Genomic DNA, 21825 nt, shown 5'->3' with positions numbered 1-21825 from the left:
TGTAACTTACATGAATATAGCTTCAAAGTCTTTTAAAAGATATCTTAAGGGGGTTTGTTTGTTTGTTTTCTTTCTTTTTTTTTTTTTTTTTTGAGACGGAGTCTCGCTGTGTCGCCCAGGCTGGAGTACAGTGGCGTGATCTGGGCTCGCTGCAAGCTCCGCCTCCCGGGTTCCCGCCATTCTCCCGCCTCAGCCTCCCAGTAGCTGGGACTACAGGCATCCGCCACCGCGCCTGGCTAGTTTTTTGTATTTTTAGTAGAGACAGGGTTTCACCGTGTTAGCCAGGAGGGTCTCGATCTCCTGACCTCGTGATCCACCCGCCTCGGCCTCCCAAAGTGCTGGGATTACAGGCTTGAGCCACCGCGCCCGGCCTCTTTTCTTTTTTTTTTTTTTTTTGAGACGGAGTCTCGCTCTGTCGCCCAGGCTGGAGCGCAGTGGCCGGATCTCAGCTCACTGCAAGCTCCGCCTCCCGGGTTCACGCCATTCTCCTGCCTCAGCCTCCTGAGTAGCTGGGACTACAGGCGCCCGCCACCTCGCCCGGCTAGTTTTTTATATTTATTTTTAGTAGAGACGGGGTTTCACCGTGTTAGCCAGGATGGTCTCGATCTCCTGACCTCGTGATCCGCCCGTCTCGGCCTCCCAAAGTGCTGGGATTACAGGCTTGAGCCACCGCGCCCGGCCGTTTGTTTGTTTTTACTTTCACGGAGGTGAGATGTTTCCTGCATTTTTGGAGTTACTGCTTTTTATTTTTTATTTGTATTTTTTGCAGGGGAGAGGAATGAGTTTTCTGAATAGTTAACTTCTTGGGAGGCATATTAATAGGTCTGAACTTACTTAAAACAAATCATTCCTTCCAAGTAAGCAGCACTAGCCCATGCATTTTTGCACATGGGCCTTGCAGCTGAGGTGATTGCTGCTGATTTAAAGGGCTATTTGGGGCAGGGGTCAGAGCTGATGGTCCAGGTCAGTCTATAAGTACAAAGCATCCTGCACATGCACACTGCAAGAATATTCCCTAGAGCCAGGCACAGTCACATACACCTGGACTCCCAGCTACTCCAAAGGCTGAGGCCTTTGGAGTAGGATTGCTTGAGCCCAGGAAGTTGAAGGAAGCTGTAGTGTGCTACCATCGTGCCTATGAATAGCCACTGCACTCTAGCCTGGGCAACACAGCGAGATCTCATCTCTAAAAATTAAAATAAATTTTAAAAAGGAAACTCCCTGGAGATGAGAGGCGCTTGTGAGGAAAGATTTTATATTTCCACTTAAGAGTGTTGTTTACTGTGGTAGGAACTGGATCATTTGTGCCAGGAGACCTTGGAAAAATCCCTGTCTTTTAGGCCAAGACTCCTGGCCATTTGTCTCTCTTGCCTAACTCATGAGAGATGGCCACTGCTCAGAAGTTTAGAATCGAAACAGAAAAATCTTGCCGATGGAGAGCCAAGAAACCATGTAGACAATGTCTGATTATTAATTAATGATTTTACTAAAACATAAGAATGCAAACTCTATAAGCACAGAGATGTTGGCCTGGTTTGCCCATCATGGCACACCTCCAAGTGCTGAGAACAATGTCTGACACATAGCCAGTTTTCACTCAATGTTTGTTAAATGAATGAATGACTTAAATAGGACATAAAGATAATTATTGAAAAACCTTTCAAATGAAATCTGACTCTTAGAGTTCTGAATCTTTTGCTCATTGCCTTATAAAAAGTGCCAATAAGCTGGCCGCGGTGGCTCATGTCTGTAATCCCAGCCCTTTGGGAGGCTGAGGCAGGTGGATCATTTGAGCTCAGGAGTTCGAGACTAGCCTGGCCAACATGATGAAACCCTGTCTATGCTACAAATACAAAAACTAGCTGGGCATGGTGGTGGGTGCCTGTAATCCCAGTCACCTGGGAGGCTGTGGCAGGAGAATTGCTTGAACCCGGGAGGTGGAGGTTGCAGTGAGCCAAGATCGCACCACTTCACTCTAGCATGGGAGACAGAGTGAAACTCCATCTCAAAAAAAAAAAAAAAAGAAAAAGAAAAAGAAAAAGAAAAAAAAAAGCGCCAGTTAATTACTTCTAGGTTCTGTAAGAAGAGAGTGTCTCCTGATCTCCTCCCAAATTTCTGCAGCACCAATGTATATTTCACCAGTTACATAGAAGTACATGTGTGGAAGCTCAAGCCACCTGCTATCATACTTCCAGCTTATTTATCACAGTGGTGTTTTTGCAGGCCTGTGGATTGATACCGCAGGCATCACCTGGCTTTGTCCAGTTCTGATGAGTAGTGCTCCAGAAGAAATACAGGGAGCCTCAGGAACACAGAGCAGAGGCTCCATCCTAGGCCGAGGGCAAGAAAGACTCCCAGTAGGCATGACCAGCAGCATGGAAGATGAGCATGCTGCCCCCTCCTCTTCTCGGATATTAAGGGCGAGCTGAAAGTCCCAACCCTCTAATCCTGCCTTGGTCTTTCTAGTGACCAGCCACCATCCTGAAGCTACCCAGAGTTACTAGCCACCAGTCAACTCATTTGCATTCAAAAGGACACATCACTTTGAAGATTCCAAATATTTTAGGAGTTTTATGTCAAGAACAGAGGACTAAGGCTAAATATATTTCACAATATCACAAATGTTACATTCACACAACAGAACACTATATACCAATGACAAAGACAGAACGACTGCTTCATGCAAGACACTGGATGAAGCTCACAGACACAATATTGCACCGAACATAAAAGACACACTCAAAGGGTACACAATGTGTGATTCCACTTACATAAAGTTCAAGACAGACAAAATTAATTGATGGTGCTAGAGGTCAGGACAGTGGTTGCCTCTGAGAGGTATGAGCTAGGAGAGGCACAGAGACTACAGGTTGCTGGAAATGGTCTCCACCTTGATCTGGGTGGAGTTTTTGAGCTGGGCACTGGAGTTGTGCATTCAGTGTATGGATGTGATACCTCAATAAAAGAAGAAAAGAATGAATGAAATGAAACTATCAGCAAGGATAAACCTCTCAGATTCTGGTGAGTAAAAACAATGCAAGTTGCAGAAAGATATGGACAGTATGTAAATGTAAATGTTAAACATAAAGAACAATATTATATGTAATATACATATTTTAGGCATACATATATCTGTGGTCAAAGTATTAAGATGGACAGGAAAAGCTGGCGTGAGTGAGCACCTGTAATTCCAGCTACTCAGGATTGCTTGAGTTCTGGAATTCGAGACCAGCCTGGGCAATATAGTGGGATCCTGTTTCAAAACATGAAATAAAATAAAATGGACACACCAGCTTTAAGGTAGTGCTTACCCCTGGTGAGGGGGGCAACCAGAGAATTCTGTAATTATAGTATTATATGTCCTTTGAAAAAAGGAATTGAATTTGGTAAAATGTTAATATTTACTGTTAAATATTAGCATTATTTAAAATTGTTAAAACTGGGTGGTGAGAACTTATTTTTTATATTGCTATCTGTACTATGAAGTGTTTGAAATATTCATCAGTTTAAAATAATTTATTATTAATAAAAATATAAAATCAATCGGTGGGAACAATTTGATAAGTATAGAAATCCAAAGTGAGTGGTTATGGATGTCAGTTTTATGTTAGTGTCAGCAGTCAATTTCCATATTCTATTTTAGGTTCACAGCATCAAGGAACTAGACTCCCACAAAAGTCCTTGCAAAGAGCAAGAGTCTTTAAGCAACTTGCTTTGCAGTCTTCTGACATTCTCCATTGAACTTATACAGAAGCTTGAAAAAACAGTAATAAGAATTTTCTCTTTCAGAGTTATGTTAGTAATAATGTCTAACAACTGCTCACGTTCTCACATTTATTCCACTTCAAGGGAGTCAATGAAGGGTTCCTCTGCTAGTTTTTACTTCATTGTTTAGGGAAAAAATATCTTTCAGATATACTTTGTTGCCTTACCAATTATGTCATTTTAATAATTGGGTATCTTAGAGTCATAATGTGTCAGATAGCTTGCAAAATTTCAAATCGGAATTATTATTTTTTAATATGGAATCCAGTCGGTCGCAGTGGCTCATGCCTGTGACCTCAGCACTTTGGGAGGCCAAGGCAGGTAGATTGCTTGAGTCCAGGAGTTTCAGACCATCCTAGGCAACACGGCGGAGCCCTGTCTTTACAAAAAATACAAAAATTAGCCAGGCATGGTGGTGCCTGCCTGTAGTCCCAGCTACTAGAGAGGCTAAGTTGGGAGGATCCCTTTAGCTTGGGGGGTGGAGGTGCAGTGAGTCGTGACGGTCCCACTACAATCAAGCCTGGGTGACGCAGCAAGACCCTGTCTCCTGCGCACTCCCCCGCAAAAAAGTCAGTATCTGCAGAAGAAAATTTAAAAGTACATAAAAATAATATGGATTCCAGACTTAGCTTTGATTTTGTGGCCAACATTTTATCTTAGGTTGTTAATACAATAAAATTTCAATACTGCAACTTTGGCTGGCTTCGGTTTGTAAAACTATCAGCTGAAGTGTTTAATTTAAATTTAACTCACTTAAATAGTAGAAAAATTTAGCTAATAAAATGATTTTTTTAAAACCAGATGGAGAGTAATTTCTTATAGTAATTTCTTTCCTCATTTGAAATGGCCACACCAGCGTGTTGGTTTGGCCTGAAAAGTAAAGTTAATTGTGGATCTCACTGCCCATATTATTAATATTACAATAATTCTAAAACACCTGATAAGTCTGCAATGTGAAGACTGTACCTCAGCATCATTGACATGCCATATCCCATGCATTTTAAGATGTCATCTTCTTTCACAATGGCCAATGCTTAATGTGTGTATTATACAATGCACTTTAACCCTGCTTGGCACAGGTACAACTAAAGAGGAGTCACTGCTCCCTTACTTTCTTCCCTCCTTCTTTTCTCACCATTTGAACACCATCACTACTTTTTTGCCAACATTTCAGGGTGTGGTAAAAAAACTTCCTCTTAATAGGTTTTGTGAATGCATAGTGGCAGAAGAGTAGAGTGGGGAAACATGTGGGCTCTGGCTTCAGACTGTCTGGGTTTGAATTCCTGCTATCTTGGCAAGTTGTTTAAACTTCTAAACTTCAGTCTCTTGTGTATAAAATGAAGATAATCAAGCTTCCCTTATGGGCTGACTGCCAGGTGAACATGAGGTAATCATGTCAAATGGTCAACACAGTGTAGGCACATGAGGAATCCTCAGTAGATATTAGCCATTATTGTTATTATTATTATTCTTTATGAAAATAAGTACTATTTGTTCTCTGCTTTTGCTGAACTGTAAAGATTGAACATGAATCTTCAATCATCAAGTTGGCATCATTCATTCATTCAACAACTATTAAATGCCTATTCTGTGAATAAGGTAGACCAGAACCCCACTCTCAGGGAGCTTGCATTGTAGTGAGATTTGTGCATTTGCGTATTCTTCTCTGGGCTGAAGGATCAGGCAGTGGTTCTTGTTGCTCCTTCACAACAGCATACTCATCCAATGTTCTTATTGCCCTGAGACTACCAGGTCCTCTTCATAATAGCTTGAAGCCTATGCAACACAGAGAGACCTCAGCACTACAAAAAAATAGAAAAATTGGCTGGGCATGGTGGTGCACACCTGTGGTCCTAGCTGCTCAGGAGGCTGAAGCAGGAGGATCACTTGAGCCCAGGAGTTCCAGGCCGCAGTGAGCTATGCTTGTGCCACTGCAGTCCAGGCTGGGTGACAGAGCAAGACCCTGTCTCTGAAAAAAATTACGTATATATAATAATAACAATAATAGTTTGAGGTTTTCTAAGGTTTTTCTTAGTAGTATTTTCTTCTCCTTCACGTGCAATGTGTTATTTATGCATGACACTCTAAGTGCATTTTCATTGCCAGGCTTCTTTACATATATATTTTTAAAAATATTAAGCTGTTCATTTTCCATGGATAGAAACAGAAAGCCTTGTTTCCATGCTCCACTGTGTTTAGTCTGAAATGGCCCTGCAACTTGGCAGGGAGTATAAAACTAATTTGCACATTTTACTACACAAAACATTGAGGACTTGGGTAATTTTTATTGCCATAAAAAGTGACTTACACAGAGGTTCACAGAGACCAGGCAATAAGAAAAAAAAAGGGTGAAACAATTCAACATCATTCTCTTGTCTTTGGGTGGCTTTGCACGAGCATTTCTGGAACATTGCTTCATAAGCTATTGTCATTGAGACTGATATTTTGAAGAGCTTGCCTGAGGCAGAGATATTTGCTATTTTGTTCTTGATCAAACTCATCATACCCATCATTACATTTTCTTCTTAAATGTCCCAATTTTCACCCAGAGAAAGCCATCTTTAGTTTTCAAGGTAATTGTTTAAGGCCACTTGAAGACAATATTACATTAATATACATTAACTACAGCCAGGTGCGGTGGCTCACGCCTGTAATCCCAGCACTTTAGGAGGCTGAGGCCGGTGGATCACGAGGTCAGGAGACTGAGACCATCCTGGCTAACACGGTGAAACCCCATCTGTATTTCAGCACTTTGGGAGGCTGAGGCAGGTGGATCACGAGGTCAGGAGATCGAGACCATCCTGGCTAACATGGTGAAACCCCATCTCTACTAAAAGTACAAAACATTAGCTGGGCGTGGTGGTGGGCGCCGGTAGTTCCAGCTACTTGGAAGGCTGAGGCAGGAGAATGGTGTGAACCCGGGAGGCGGAGCTTGCAGTGAGCCGAGATCACACCACTACACTCCAGCCTGGGCCACAGTGTGAGACACTGTCTCAAACAAACAAACAAACAAATATATATGTATACACACACACATTAACTACTGACACTTATATCTAATGGCTATACAGCAGGACCTCAAATACATCATTTTGCTCAATGTCATTTGGTTATAACGTTGATGAAGAAATGAATCAATTCCAGGCCAGGGCCACTGTCTGTGGAGTGTGCATCTTTCCCCATATCTGTGTGGGTTTTTTACAGGTCCTCCTGTTTCCTCTCGCCTCCTACAGCTGTGCCTGCGAGGGGACTTGGCGTGTCATGGCCTCAGTCTGAGTGAATGTGGGTATGAGAGTACGTCCTGCCGTGAGATGGCATCCTGTCCAGGGTTGATTCCTGTTTGGCACCTTGAGCTGCCCGGATAGGCCCGGCCATGCTTGACCCTGAACTGGAAAACTTGAGTGAGTAAATAATGATCTTACTTGTTTTTATGAATCTTTTTTTTTTTTTTTTTTTTTTTTGAGCCGGAGTCTCGCTCTGTCGCCCAGGCTGGAGTGCAGTGGCCGGATCTCAGCTCAGTGCAAGCTCCGCCTCCCGGGTTCACGCCATTCTCCTGCCTCAGCCTCCAGAGTAGCTGGGACTACAGGCGCCCGCCACCTCGCCTGGCTAGTTTTTTTTGGTATTTTTTAGTAGAGACGGGGTTTCACCATGTTAGCCAGGATGGTCTCGATCTCCTGACCTCGTGATCCGCCCGTCTTGGCCTCCCAAAGTGCTGGGATTACAGGCTTGAGCCACCGCGCCCGGCCATGAATCTTTCTTAAATATAAGTATAGCTCACATTTATTTCAATGTTTAATATTAGAAGTGTTTTGGTCTTTATTTGCAAGTTTGGTGATGTTTTTGTGATCTGAAATGTGCCATAGGAACTTTTTCTTTTCTTTTCTTTCTTTTTTTTTTTTTTTCTTTTTTTGAGACAGGTTCTCACTCTGTCACCCAGGCTAGAGTGCAGTGGCACAATCTTGGCTCACTGCAACTTCTGCCTCCTGGGTTCAAGTGATTCTCGTTCCTCGCCTCTCAAGTAGCTGGGGTTACAGATGTGCACCACCATGCCTGGCTAATTTTTGTATTTTTGGTGGAGATGTGGTTTCACCATATTGGCCAGGCTGGTCTCAAACTCCTGGCCTCATGTAATCCGCCCACCTTGGCCTCCCAAAGTGCTGGGATTACAGGTGTGAGCCACTGCACCTGGCCCCTGCCATAGGAACTTAACTCCTGTTTGTATCAATTAGCCTATGGTTAAATTGGTTTTGTTATTTGTTCTTCTGCTTGAAGTGGCAGTTTCCAAGAATCTGTTGATGATGTTAAGTGAGGATTACTGTAGTTAGATAGTGCCCCAATGAGAAGTGTAACAAACAGACTAGTTCTTGCAGGACTGTTGAACTGTGATGAGTGCATTAGTCCTGTTGTCACCCATGTGTTCCCATTTGGAACAACAACACATTTGGATGTAGGTAACGTTTGGGGGTGTTTGTTTTTGAGACAGGGCCTTCCTCTGCAACCCAGGCTGGAGTGCAGTGGTACAACCACAGCTCACGCAGTGTTGACCTTCTCGAGCTCAGGTCATCCTCCCGCCTCAGCCTCCCAAGTAACTGGGACCACAGGCTCTTGCCACCATGCCTGGCTAATTTTTAAAATTTTTTGTAGGAATGGGGTCTCAACATGTTGCTCAGACTGGTCTAGAACCCCCGGGTTCAAGCGATCTACCCATCTTGGCCTCCCAAAGTGCTGGGATTACAGGCATGAGCCACCATGCCTGGCCTTGTTTGAGTTTTACACATAGCATGTTTAAACAAGCATGTTTAGTTTTGAAAAATTGATTTTTACCATAATAATAAGTAACAGGATCCTGTTTGTGTAAAGAGATTTATGGACATGTATCAGGCAGTGTCCTGCCCATTCCCCCTCAGCCCAGCAGCCCAGAGAACTGTGGCTTCGGAGGGGTTTCCTTACCCAGTGGGGGCCTCTGCCCTCAGGAACCTGTGTCCCCTGTCATGGTTTTCTCTTGCCATAGGAGTATGTTCAGGAAGCTGTGTCTCAGGAGCAACCCACAACCATGAGGGATGAGTTGGTGCATACATTTCCCAACTTCTTTGTCCTTTGGCAGGACAATACTGAGGTTTCTTCTCTACCGTCTCTCAGAGGGTCACCATGGGATTGAGCCCTGGTTGCCTCAAGTGCTAACCTTCACTGGATCTCCCCTTTCCTGTCTCACTTCTCTATCCCTCACCATACTTCTTTACATCATGGCCCCACAAAATTACTTGCATCCAAATCATTGACATGGGATTGCTTTGATGGCAGCCCACAGGTAGACACTATTTAATACATATACAAATAATGTGGAAGGATTCCCACTTACTGCTAATGGAGTAGCAGGCACATATTTGGCTGTAGTTCTCCCATTTGCCATGTATAGGCTACTCTCTCCTTTTGAAGAATTGTTCCCCTACCAAATAGGAACTGTCTCCCTGACCATAGTGATTGGTTGGGGTTGGGCATTTGATCCAAGCCATTAATAATACCCCCATCTCAGTCTGGATGCAGTGGCTCATTTTGGGAGGCTGAGACAGGTGAATTGCTTGAGCCCAAGAGTTCTAGACCAGACCAGCCTGGGCAACATGTTGAAACCCTGTCTACACACACACACACACACACACAAAATACAAAAATTACCCAGGCACAGTGGCGTGCACCTGTGGTCCCAGCTACTCGGGAGACTGAGGTGGGAGAATCACTTGAGCCCAGGAGGTGGAGATGGCAGCGAGCCAAGATTATGCCACTGCACTCCAGCCTGGGTGACAGAGTGAGACCCTGCCTCAAATAATAATAATAATAATACTCCCACCCCTGGCAATTGTGATTGGTCCATAGAGAGAATATAACACATACTGGACTAATCAGACACCCTCCTTGGGACTGGTGCTGTGGAAAGAGAACCTCTTTCCTCTCAGAGCTGTGAAGCTATGAGCCCAGAGCTGACCCCAGCCATCTCTCTGACCACACAGAGGATAATGTTCACAGTGGGAGAGGATACAGCCAAATCTCAGAGGCAGGAAGAGAAAGAAACAAGAGCATCTTCCCAGCATTTGGATTCCTAGGGCCAATTGACTCTAAAGTAGTGCCACTCTGTCCCTCCCCACAGTTTCGTTAGGTATTCTCTCCTACACCTTACCACCTTGTCTTAAGCTAGAGTAAGAGCTTCATCATTTATAACCAAAGACTCCTAATACAGATGTTTACCTCCAGGGCAGAAGGTTGGATTGGGAGTGAGGATGTGAAGCAGGAGATTCACTTTTCAGATATCATGTTTTTCAGTTCTAGGATTTCCATATAGTTCTTTTTTACAGCTTCCCAATCTCTTCTCAATTTTCCATCTCTTTACCCAGTATCTGCATCTTTTCCAAAGACTCTTTAATACATTTATCAAAGATATTTTAAATCCCTTCTCTGCCAGTTCTGACATCTGAGTTGTCTGTGAGTCTGTTTCTATTGACTAGTATATCTCTTGATTATGGGTCACATTTTTCTCTTTCTTCACATATCTAATAATTTTTATATAGTGAACACTGTAAATGATATGTTGTAGAGACTGAATTATGTTATCTTCCTCTGGGATTCTAATATATGCTAAAGTTCAAGAGTGGCCGCCCTTAGGGGAAAGTCATACAAGTGTGGATCTCACCCAGAGTGTCTTCCTTCTTTCAAGGAAAAAGTCCCCTTCCTTTAGTCTGGTTGCTGTCCAGTGGCATCAAATAGGTTTTTATTTTTGTCTTGTCCAGAGTTTGTAATTATGATCTGTAGGGGAGGGGGTAGTATTCTACAAATCACTCTACTCTGTTAGACCAAAATTTGGATATTCACTTTTTAGTTCAAATACTGTATTAAATATGGTTTGATGTTGTTTACATTCTTTGTCATTTAAAAATAAATTTAAACTGTTTTTAATTGTACTGGGCATGGTGGCACACATCTGTAGTCCCTGGCTACTTGGGAGGTTGGGGTAGGAGGATTGCTTGAGCCCCAGAGTTCAAGGCTATAGTGTGCTATGTTAGCGCTTGTGAATAGCCACTGCATTCCAGCCTGGGCAACACAGCAAGACACATCTATTTAATTGCTATTTGAATAAAATGTTTGTGAAACCCTGGAAGTACCTTACAGTTTTATGAGACACAGCTTGAAAATCTCTAGTTTAAACCATATGATTGACCGTAATGGGTATGGATTAGCTTCAACCAGACATAGGAGTATCTCTATGACAACTGTTGCCATAGCATCAGGCCTATGACAGGTGGAAAATGGGCTTGTGAAGACTGAAGAGGAATGCAGGGTAATACCTTCTGGTCCCCTTTCCAGGAAATCCGAGAGACTTGCTTTGCACCTTAAAAGTGGAAATCTACAGATGGTGATTAGGTAAAAATGAGCTTTTTGTTAAAAGCAGCCACATTTCCAGTATTCCAACCTATTTTCAGAAGGAGGCTCCTCTTAGCTCCTATGGGCCAATTCATACCCACTTGGTTCATCAATCCTTACCTGTTAACCTGCTCACATGCCCCAAAGTGCAGAGGGTCCCTGCTCTGCAATGAGAAGCAGGGACTCCCACTTGGGGGAATTGGCCTTAAGTTTCCCAGTATTTCCACCCTCTCAGACCTATGGACTGGAGAGAAAGTTCATCTAAATAAATCATTGCAGCCTCTCCTTTCTTTCCTCCCCATTCCTAGTCAGACCTACTAGTGTTTTATTTACCAGGGAGCAGACCTGGACCAAGCTTCTCCAACTTTTTGTTTGTTTGTTTTTTGAGACAGGGTCTTCCTCTTTCACCTAGGCTTCAGTGCAGTGGTGTGATCTCGGCGCACTGTAGCCTCCACTTCCTGGGCTCAAGTGATTCTCCCACCTCAGTCTCCTGAGCAGCTGGGACCACAGGCATGCGCCACTACACACAGCTAATTTTTTTTTTTTAGAAATGGGGTCTCACTATGTTGCCCAGGCTGGTCTTGAACTCCTGGGATCAAGCAGCCTGTCTGTCTTGGCCTCCCAAAGTGCTGGGATTCCAGGCACGAGCCACAGTGCCTGGCTCTTCTCCAACTTTAATGTGCACACAAGTCCCCTGGGGGTCTTGTTAAAATGTAAATCCTGATTTAGTAGGTGTCATGGGCCAAACTGTGCCTGCCCCTCATTTTCTTTTTTCAATTTTTTTTTTTTTGAGACAGGATCTGGCTGTGTTGCAAAGGCTGGAGTGCAGTGGCAGGATCTCGGCTCACTGCAACCTCCACCTCCTGGGCTCAAGCAATTCTGCCACCTCAGCCTCCTGTGTAACTGGGACCACAGATGCACACCACCATGCCCAGTTAATTTTTGTATTTTCGCAAAGATGGGGTTTTGCCATGTTGCCCAGGCTGGTCTTGACCTCCTGAGCACAAGCTATTTGCTCGCCTTGGCCTCCCAAAGTGCTGGGATTTCAGATGTGAGCCACCGTCCCTGGTCATGCCCCTGAAAATTCATACATTGAAATCATAATCGCCCTACCTCAGAATGTGACTGTATTTGGAGACAGGGTCTTTAAAGAGGTAATTAAGGTTAAATGAGGTCATAAGAGTGGGCCCTAATCCAATAGGACTGGTGTGCTTATAAGAAGAGGAGATGAGGCCGGGTGTGGTGGCTCATGGCTATAATCCCAGCAGTTTGGGAGGCCGAGGTGGGTGGATCACCTGAGGTCAGGAGTTCAAGACCAGCCTGGCCAAAATGACAAAACCCTGTCTCTACTAAAAGTACAAAAATTAGCCGGATGTGGTGGGTGCCTGTAATCCCAGCTACTCAGGAGGCTGAGGCAGAAGAATCACTTGAACCTGGGAGGCGGAGGCTGCAGTGAGCTGAGATTGCGCCACTGCACTTCAGCCTGAGTGACAAGAGCAAGACTCCGTCTCGAAAAAAAAAAAAAAAAAAAAAAAAGAGGAGATGAGGACAGACACACACAGAGGGAAGACCATGTGAAGACACAGGGAGAAGGTAGCTGAAGAGAGAGGCCTCAGAAGAAACAAACCCTGCTGACACCTTGATCTTGGACTTCTGGCCTCCAGAACTGTGAGAAAATACCTTTCTGTTGTGTAAGCCGCCCAGTGTGTGACACTTAGTTATGGCAGCCCTAACAAACTCATCCATGTGTGTGGGAGGGCACTGAGCTTTCTGCATTTCTAACAAGCTCCTGGATGCTGCTGATACTGCTGATGGGAGGACCACACTTTGAATAGCACGGACCTAGAGAATCTGATTCCTTTTTATTTTATGACATTCTCAGCAGCTTCCTAAGTCATTAGCAGGTGGGGAGGAGGACACTTTTTCTCAAACTCTGCCTTCCTAAAGATAGCTAAGGTAATTCTTCTCTACATTTTTATTTGTGGCACTTTTGAAATTTTACAAATAGAGGGGCACCTTTCAGGTTCTGTAAGTGAATGCAGTGGGCTGGATATACCCACAGGGCATGGCAGGCGTAGTAGGCAAACTGGGGCACTCATGCTGGGTCTACAGTGGGCAGTTGCCACTCTGTCCCCATGCTAGAATGTGAGCTTAATGTGGTCATATTTTCCAAAACTTCAGGAGCCAGAAATTTGAATTTTTACACTAAATCTCTAGATTTTAAAACTTTTAAATGTTGGCACCTCCATCTGCTTATTTTTGAAATAACGTGAAGCAAAGGAGCTCTCTGAGGTGGTGCTGGACATGTTCAATATCTTGACCTCTATCTTTTTCTGGGTGTATACATATATAAAAATTCATCATCCAGGTATAGTGTAAGCAAAGTCCATCAAACTGGATCATCAAAATTTGTACAACTTACCACTTGTAAGTTATGCCACAATAAAAAAGAAAAAAAAATCTGCATGGGAATGATACACATAATAGTTATTACCTCTGGGGGCAGAGGCCGGAAAGGAACAGGATTGGCCTTATGTGTATTTCTAACATGTTTCTTTAAAGAGATAGAGGGCTGAAACACATAGGGGGACTTCTTCTTTCTTTCTTTCTTTCCTTCTTCTTCTTCTTCTTCTTCTTCTTCTTCTTCTTCCTCCTCCTCCTCCTCCTTTTTCTTCTTCTTTTCTCTTTTCTTCTTCCTCTTCTCCTTCTCCTTCTCCTTCTTCTTCCCTTCCCTTCCCTTCCCTTCCCTTCCCTTCCCTTCTCCTCCCTTCCCTTCCCTTCCTTCTCCTCCTCCTCCTCCTCCTCCTCCTCCTCCTCCTCCTCCTCCTCCTCCTCCTCCTCCTCCTCCTCCTTCTTCTTCTTCTTCTTCTTCTTCTTCTTCTTCTTCTTCTTCTTCTTCTTCTTCTTCTTCTCTCCTTCTTCTCCTTCTCCTTCTCCTTCTCCTTCTTCTTCTTCTTCTTCTTAAGACAGGGTCTTTCTCTGTTGCACAAGCTGGAGTGCAGTGGCACAGTCATAGCTCACTACAGCCTTGACCTTCCAGACTCAAGTGATCCTCTCACCTCAGCCTCCCAAATAGCTGGGACTACAGGACCATGCCACCATATCTGGCTAATTTTTTAAATTTTCAGTAGAGATGAGATATCACTATGTTACCCAGGCTGGTCTCGAACTCCTGGGCTCCAGCAATCCTCCTGCTTTGGCCTCCCAAAGTGCTGGGATTACAGGTATGAGCCACCTCGCCCAGCCAGGGGAAAATATTCACAGCGGTTTCATCTTAGTGGTAACTAGGTATCTGCTTTATTATTTTCTGTGTGTTTGAAATATTTCATAATTAAAATCAACTATTTTTTAATTTTAAAACAATAAAGCCTGGAAAGACCAACACTGTATGAACCAAACAAAACTCCTCAGAGGCTACTCCGCCATTCTCTTGGTCTCCCCATGGGACTGCACAGTTGTTTAGGTAGGAGTGCTTGCTGCCCTGACCCAAGGTTCTTGCATCTTCAGTAAACACCTGCTCCCTCTTTGTCACGGGTGTGATGTGATGTCACCCCACCCACTCAGCCCAGCGCCCTCACATGCCATTCATCACCAGAAGTGTGTCCTCGGTGCAACCTCAACTGTGGCAAAAATAACGTTTATATATCAACCCAAATCTGAAGACACTCTGTATTGGCTTCATAGTTTAAAGCTACCAGAGAACAGACTTCTCTGATCCTGAAAGCAATTAAAGCCTAGTGGTTGAACTCACTGGGTAAAAGCCTCGGTTTTCCAGTTTACTACATATATGCCCCTGGGAAAATTAGTTTCTCAGTTTCTATTTCTTCACCTGTAAACTGGGAATGACAATAGTACCTACCCATTTGGGCTTATGTGTAGATTTAAATTTGCTGGGTGATTGGTGTATAACTGTTCATTAGTTATTATGAAGTAATAAGTACTGGGTTGATTTTACTTTAACTATCTTTCTTACATCATAGAGTGTCTGAGGCCACACCAGTATCAAATCAACAGGTGGTCACCAAGTCTCAAAGGGAAGATATTTTCAGGTGGGTGTGGTGGCTCATGCCTGTAATCCCAGCAGTTTGGGAGGCTGAGGTGGGCAGATCACTTGAGGTCAGGAGTTTGAGACCAGCCTGGCCAACATGGTGAAACCCCCTTTCTACAAAAACTAGCTGGACATGGTGGTGTGCTCCTGTAGTACTAGCTACTCAGGAGGGTGAGGCAAGAGAATCGCTTGAACCCAGGAGCCAGGAGGCGGAGGCTGCAGTGAGCCAAGATCATGCCACTGCACTCCAGCCAGCCTGGGGGATGCACAGCAAGACTTCCCAACAGAAAAAAAGGAAGATATTTTCAACTCTGATTCAAGTGGCAAATGTAATTAAACATTGTCAAGTGCAGGGGCAGTAAAAACTTCTTTCTGCCTTCAAGGAACGGACCTGTTTCTGTCCTTCATGGAAAACCCTAAACGGCCAAAGCAACCTTAAGAGAAAACAGAATTGCAGAATCTCCAGGTTGGTTCTCTTCCTCTGGCCTCAAACCTCAGGGGTAGGGCGTCTGCCTCTCCCCTTGGACAGCAGTGTTGCCAGGACAGCCTCCCTGCTGACATGCCCGCCTGGGCTGCTTTTTGGGGCTTATTGCTCAAGGTAATCCTCCAGGAACAGCACTCTGCTGGCAGCTTTGCAACCGCCAAAGGGCTTTCACAATGACTAATAAAGCCATAAAGGATGAACACAGATCCAAGAAAATTCATTCCCCAAAGGAATATGATTTCGGCTACTTTTCACTTGGTGCTTCTTTGTCTTTTAAGCCACATGCATTCAATTCCTGTCTGAAATTCCAGTTCTCTCACGTTGCAGTCTCTGGAAGCCATTTTCTCTGGTAAACCCGTGAAACACTCTCAGAGCCTGGAAAGGGGTAGAGGAGCCAATTATTCATGAAAGCCCATTTTCTCTGTGGGTTTTCCCTTACATTTCAGGAGACATATTCCTTTAGCATTTCTGCTGGCACCAGTTCAGACCCCCAGAAATCTCCTGAGCCCCCTTTTCTCCTCCCATTAATTTAAAAATCCTGTAGCCCTTACTGTGGTCTGCCTTGCAGAACCTGGCGGTTCACCTGGCCTTTTCCACTCTTCCCCAAATTGGTTACCTACCTGTTGGTTTTCTTACACTAATGTCCCCTGCCACTGTCTGGTTCAGGCCCTCCCCACCCCTCCCTGGATGACGGCAGCAGACGTGTCTCTCTGGTCTACCTGCCCCTGACTTCACCCTCAAGCAGTGCTCCTCCACTCTGCTGCTAAAATACTTTCTTTTTTTTTTTTTTTTTTTTTTTTTTTTGAGACGGAGTCTCGCTGTGTCGCCCAAACTGGAGTGCAGTGGCCAGATCTCTGCTCACTGCAAGCTCCGCCCTTCAGGTTCACGCCATTCTCCTGCCTCAGCCTCCCAAGTAGCTGGGACTACAGGCGCCCGCCACCTCGCCCAGCTAGTTTTTTTTTTGTAATTTTTAGTTGAGACGGAGTTTCACCAGGTTAGCCAGGATGGTCTCGATCTCCTGACCTTGTGATCCGCCCGTCTCGGCCTCCCAAAGTGCTGGGATTACAGGCTTGAGCCACCGCGCCCGGCCTAAAATACTTTCTAAAACACAAATCTGATGCCCCCTCTCAGCTGAAAATCCTTTAATGCTGACCTCTCCCAACCCGTTTCCAGACAAAATGTTCCCAGTCCTGCTAGAGCTTCTGCCTTGTCAAGAATAGCCAGACACCTGGATTTTTATGTGAATTCCCCAATCCTTTTTTATTTGTAGTTATTACATTTTACATTTAAAAAAATTATAAACCGTTACAACAAGTCTTCCACTCATTCCTGCTCCCCGATTCCCTATTTGAAGAGGCCATCACTGTGACCAGGTTCTTCTGCAGTGCTGCCTTACACACACACACACACACACACACCCTACAAACATACACATATACAAGCACACACTGCCTTTTTTTCCATTTAGATGGTAGCCGTAGCCAATTTTTAAATATTGGTATAAAGTTTTAAAACCCTGAGGGTCAAAAAAAAAAACACTTTCGTTCCCCTGAGGGTCAAACAAAACACAGGCCTGTGCCTTATGATCCACCGGGTTACAGATCACTCAGGTATGTGTCTTTTGATCCACTTGACTGACAGTTCCCTGAAGACAGGAAACTTTGTCCTGGCATCCTTTTCAGTACCTGGGACGATGCCCTGCACACGGGTGGCACTCAATAAGCACACTGCCTGTCCATGGAAACTTAAGCACCAGCGCTGTGCCTAATGCTGAGTCTACCACAGACGATGGGGTGAACTGTGGCGTGGCCACCCAAGAGGGAACACTCAGGAGAGTCAGTTGTCTGGTTAAGTCTCAAGTCCTGTGGAAACAACCAGAATCTGCCTGCCTCCCATATTTCCTGGTTACCTGGGTCAACAACAAATGGACAGAAATAGCATATGACAGTCCTCGTTCTCCATTCTCAGGCCCACCCTAATGGGGCATCTGCTCGTGCTGATGGCCTAAGCCGCGGCAGAGTGCTGAGACCAGCACCTCCACACCAGCTGTCATTCCCAGGAGCGGAGCTTCTAGGTCTCACCCTCCACCAGGACAAGTCAAGCCGGGACAGGACCGAAACCACAGGCGCAGGCAGAGCTTGCTGACTCTTCCCCAGGCACTGGGCTGGGCAGGGCAGGGCTGGGCCAGCTGCTGCGATGAGTAAGGCGTTCAAGCTTCTTCATGTTGGGAGAAGACTCATTGCTCAGGTGGTTTTTGGAATCTCCTAGAATAGATTCTATTTGCTCACCCTCCTGAGTCCTCTGCTTGCTCCCACACAGCCTGGCAGGAACAGGGCCTGTGTTCACAGGTTGCTCTTCCCCTCTGGCAACAGGTGCCATGGTTGTGGGACAAGGTGGCATTTTCATTCATGATGAGGTGGATCCCACTGAGGAATCGCAACAAGATCTTACATATCTCTCCCCCATCCTCAGAGGCAGCGATGTCCAATCCTGTGTCAGCAGTGATGCAAGGACAGGTGGTTCCTGTCGCGGCACACCCCCGAGGGAGGGCCATAGGCAATGTCCCTGGAACTGTACGGTGACGTCCTCCCCTTCTCCCTCACTGGAGAGCCTTCTGGCAGGGAAGGGCGTGGGGAGCACGACCTTAAGGTTCACCTTGAATGTTATGCGAATTGTGGTGCAGTATGAATCTTACCACCAAAATGCAGGTGGGTGAGACTTGCCATAGTCCTTTTTTCCTTTTTCGTTCGTTCTTTCTTTCTTTTTTTTTTTTTTTTTGAGACAGAGTCTTGCTCTGTCACCAGGCTGGAGTGCAGCGGCATGATCGTGGCTCACTGCAACCTCCACCTCCTGGGTTCAAGCGATTCTCCTGCCTCAGCCTCCTGAGTAGCTGGAACTACAGGCGACCACCACCACGCCCGGCTAATTTTTGTATTTTTAGTAGAGATGGGGTTTCACCATGTTGGCCAGGATGGACTCGATCTCTTGACCTTGCGATCCACCCGCCTTGGCCTTCCAAAGTGCTGGGATTACAGGTGTGAGCCACCACACCGGCCCCTTTTTTTCTTTATTTCAAGTTACCTCAGCTTTGGCACCCTCACCTTCGAGCCTGGAATGAAAGTTAGATTCGTGGTAACAGGACAGAGCAGGCTTTCCCCTTCCCTGGCGATATGTGAAAATCCACGAGGTTAGAGGGTACCTGGAAAACAGGGACAGGCCCACTCTTCTCCCAAGACCAAGACTGCTGTGGAAATTCCCAGGACTCCAGCCTGCGTGCACCTTCAGGGAAGGGCTTGTGGCCGCTTCATTTCCAAGCTGATGCACAGGAATTTTGCTGAAAATGAGAATCCTAGGCTAAGGCTCTGACCTTCTGAGAGACACCACAAGACCTCTCCACAGAAGTCCTGCCACGCTGGCACCTGCCACAGGACTGTCACAGGGAGCACATTCCCATCCGGGATGCCTGGGGGCCACCAATCTCCAATCCTTCCCCAGGCTTCAGGCTTCCAGAAAACATAAAGTAGATTGTCAGGCCAGGCGCAGTGGCTCACGCCTATAATGCCAGCACTTTGGGAGGCTGAGGTAGGCGGATCACCTGAGGTCAGGAGTTCAAGACCAGCCTAGCTAACATGGTGAAACCCCATCTCTACTAAAAATACAAAAATTAGCCAGGCATGGTGGCACATGCCTGTAATCCTACCTATTTGAGAGGCTGAGGCAGGAGAATAGCTTGAACCCAGGAGGAGGGGGTTGCAGTGAGCCGAGATTGCACCACTGCACTTCAGCCTGCGTGACAGAGCGAGACTCTTGTCTGAAAAAAAAAAAAAAAAAAAAAAACACAACAAAACAGGTAGTCCATGCAAACAACTTCTGAATTCAGCCTCCAAGCCAAACCTCCCTGAGACAAAGCTGGCTTCCAGCTTAGAGAGAAGAAATAAAATACAAGAAAAACAAAACCCACACCAATAGCTCAATATATTATTCTGCCATCTAACTTATATTAGAATAATCATTCACAAATTTCAGGACAGTGTAACATTCAGCCCTTGTCACAAATGCCTGTGCCACACATCAGAGCTCATGCAACGCTGTTGCTGCTGTGCTCTAAAGCAGAGTTGAAGAATTGAAGGATATTCTGTCCTCACCCTGCTTCATTTCCTCCAATCACAGATTGTCCTCAGAATAAAAAATAAATGCCCTCCTCCCCAAGGGAGCAATTTCTAGCCAAGAAGATGATAAAAAAATGGTGTTACCCAATGCCCCAATTAACTGTACCAAACCCAGCAAATGATGAAAGTGAAAGCATCAGCTTATTATGATAATTAAGCTATGTTGAGTCAATGGCAGCTGCTGCAAGACCACTTCTATTACTAAAACTACCTTCTCCACTTAATTAGCACTTTCTTAAAAACATCCTTAGTTTTTCACATTAATCTGACCGGGGACAGTTTCACTGAACCAGAGCTAAACGGCATCTGGTCTATGAGAGGTCTGAGTCAATAATGTGGTGGCTGGTTTTAAAAAGATTGCTGCCCTTTCTTTGCTTGATGACTTGTGATATAGAAAAAAGAAAAATAAATAAAACCACTGTTGTTGTAATATATTATTATTTTTAATATTTGGGTGGGCATGTGACCAAGCACTTGGAGGGGCAGGTTTGGAATTTTGAATTTTGAGTTCTTCCAGATGTTTATTCCAGCTGTGTATTAACTGGCACCTCGGCAGCTGTGCTCTGGGCTGGTTCCACAGTAGATACCACTGCTAGAACACATGCCTGGCCGTCTGTAGCCCTTGCTGGAAGCAATGGCTACTATCCAGGGTAGAACTTTATCTGAAGGCCCCCATGATGAACAGATGCTCAATACTACTCATACTAAAGAAACAAAAATACAAACAGAAACCAGAAATCATTTTCATCTATCAGATGGACGTGGACTAAAAATACTGATAATACAAAGTGTGGGTGAGCTCGTGGGCAAACAGTAGACGCATAAATCATTGATAGGAGTGTACAATGGATCAGTCTTTTTACTGGGTAATTTGTTAGTGCCTATGCACATTTTAACATGCTCATGCCCCTTTTCCTGGCAGTTCCATTCCTAGAAATTTGCCATATAAACATACTTTAAATGTATACCAAGAAAAGAAAAACGTTTCCTGCAGAATTGGTTGCAATAGCAACAAATCAGAAACGAATTAAATGTTTTTGATAGGGCCCTGGTTAAGTGCATTATGGAACAGCAATACGATGGAATTATGTCACCATTTTAAAAGATGCTGATTTTGCATGCTAAAGTGAGAAAGAAAAAAAAACTTCCAAAATATAGTATTAATAAAAATGTGAAGTGCATATAAAATGCTGACTTTTTTTTCTGGAAGGATACACAAAAATATTGTTAACATGGTTATTTTCCTAACAATATACATATAATCTTAAAAATATATACAGTAAGCTGGGCTTGGTGGCTCACGCCTGTAATCCCAGCACTTTGGGAGGCTGAGGCGGGTGGATCACCTGAGTCGGGAGTTCGAGATCAGCCTGACCAACATAGAGAAACCCCGTCTCTACTAAAAATACAAAATTAGCAGGGCATGGTGACACATGCCTGAAATCCCAGCTAATCGGGAGGCCGAGGCAGGAGAATTGCTTGAACCCGGGAGGTGGAGGTTGCAGTGAGGCGAGATCACACCACTGCACTCTAGCCTGGGCAACGAGAGTGAAACTCTGTCTCAAAAAAAAATGTATATATGTGTGTGTGTGTGTATGTATATATAGATATAGATACACAGATATATATACATAGATACACACAGTATTTGGGAAGTGGTAGACCATTCTTCCCCCTTCTTTGTACTTTGTTGGTATTTTTAACACTAGCTCTTTAAAGAATGATGCTGTATTATATAAAAGCTGAAAGATATCTGTGAGAGACTGTATTTTCCAACATGGCCAGGGTAATATTCCCGGACCTATGTGCCCTTCTAGAACCTCATTACTCCCCATCAAGAGGTGGAGTTTATTCCTCTCCTCTCGAAACTGCATGGGACTTTGTGATAGCCTCAACAATTAGAAGGCCATGGAAGTGAGGCTGTGGCTTCTGGGGCTACACAAAAATGG

At 44.7% G+C, this 21825-nt stretch overlaps 1 protein-coding gene across 7 annotated transcripts in view; it reads right to left on the bottom strand.

Annotated features, from left to right (window-relative positions):
* Positions 1-15414: 15414 nt before the first annotated feature.
* The window catches only part of STN1 (STN1 subunit of CST complex), a 49357-nt gene continuing 42946 nt past the window's right edge, over positions 15415-21825 (bottom strand). For 2 of the 7 annotated variants that reach the window (XM_033183728.1, XM_033183773.1), the window contains one exon: positions 18778-19041. Coding sequence is in view for 2 of the 7 variants with exons in the window: in XM_033183773.1 (XP_033039664.1) it covers positions 18989-19041 (53 nt within the window). In the remaining 5 variants the exon portion in view is untranslated. Of the gene's footprint in view, positions 16083-18777; positions 19042-20241; positions 20581-21825 lie in introns of those variants that run through there. The other 5 variants (XR_004430709.1, XR_004430708.1, XM_033183766.1 and 2 more) reach the window with 5 other exon arrangements.

This window comes from Trachypithecus francoisi, unplaced genomic scaffold (genome assembly GCF_009764315.1).
Source record: "Trachypithecus francoisi isolate TF-2019V2 unplaced genomic scaffold, Tfra_2.0 Contig01579, whole genome shotgun sequence".
Lineage (NCBI taxonomy): Eukaryota > Metazoa > Chordata > Mammalia > Primates > Cercopithecidae > Trachypithecus > Trachypithecus francoisi.
This window is presented reverse-complemented; position numbering and strand designations above follow the sequence as displayed.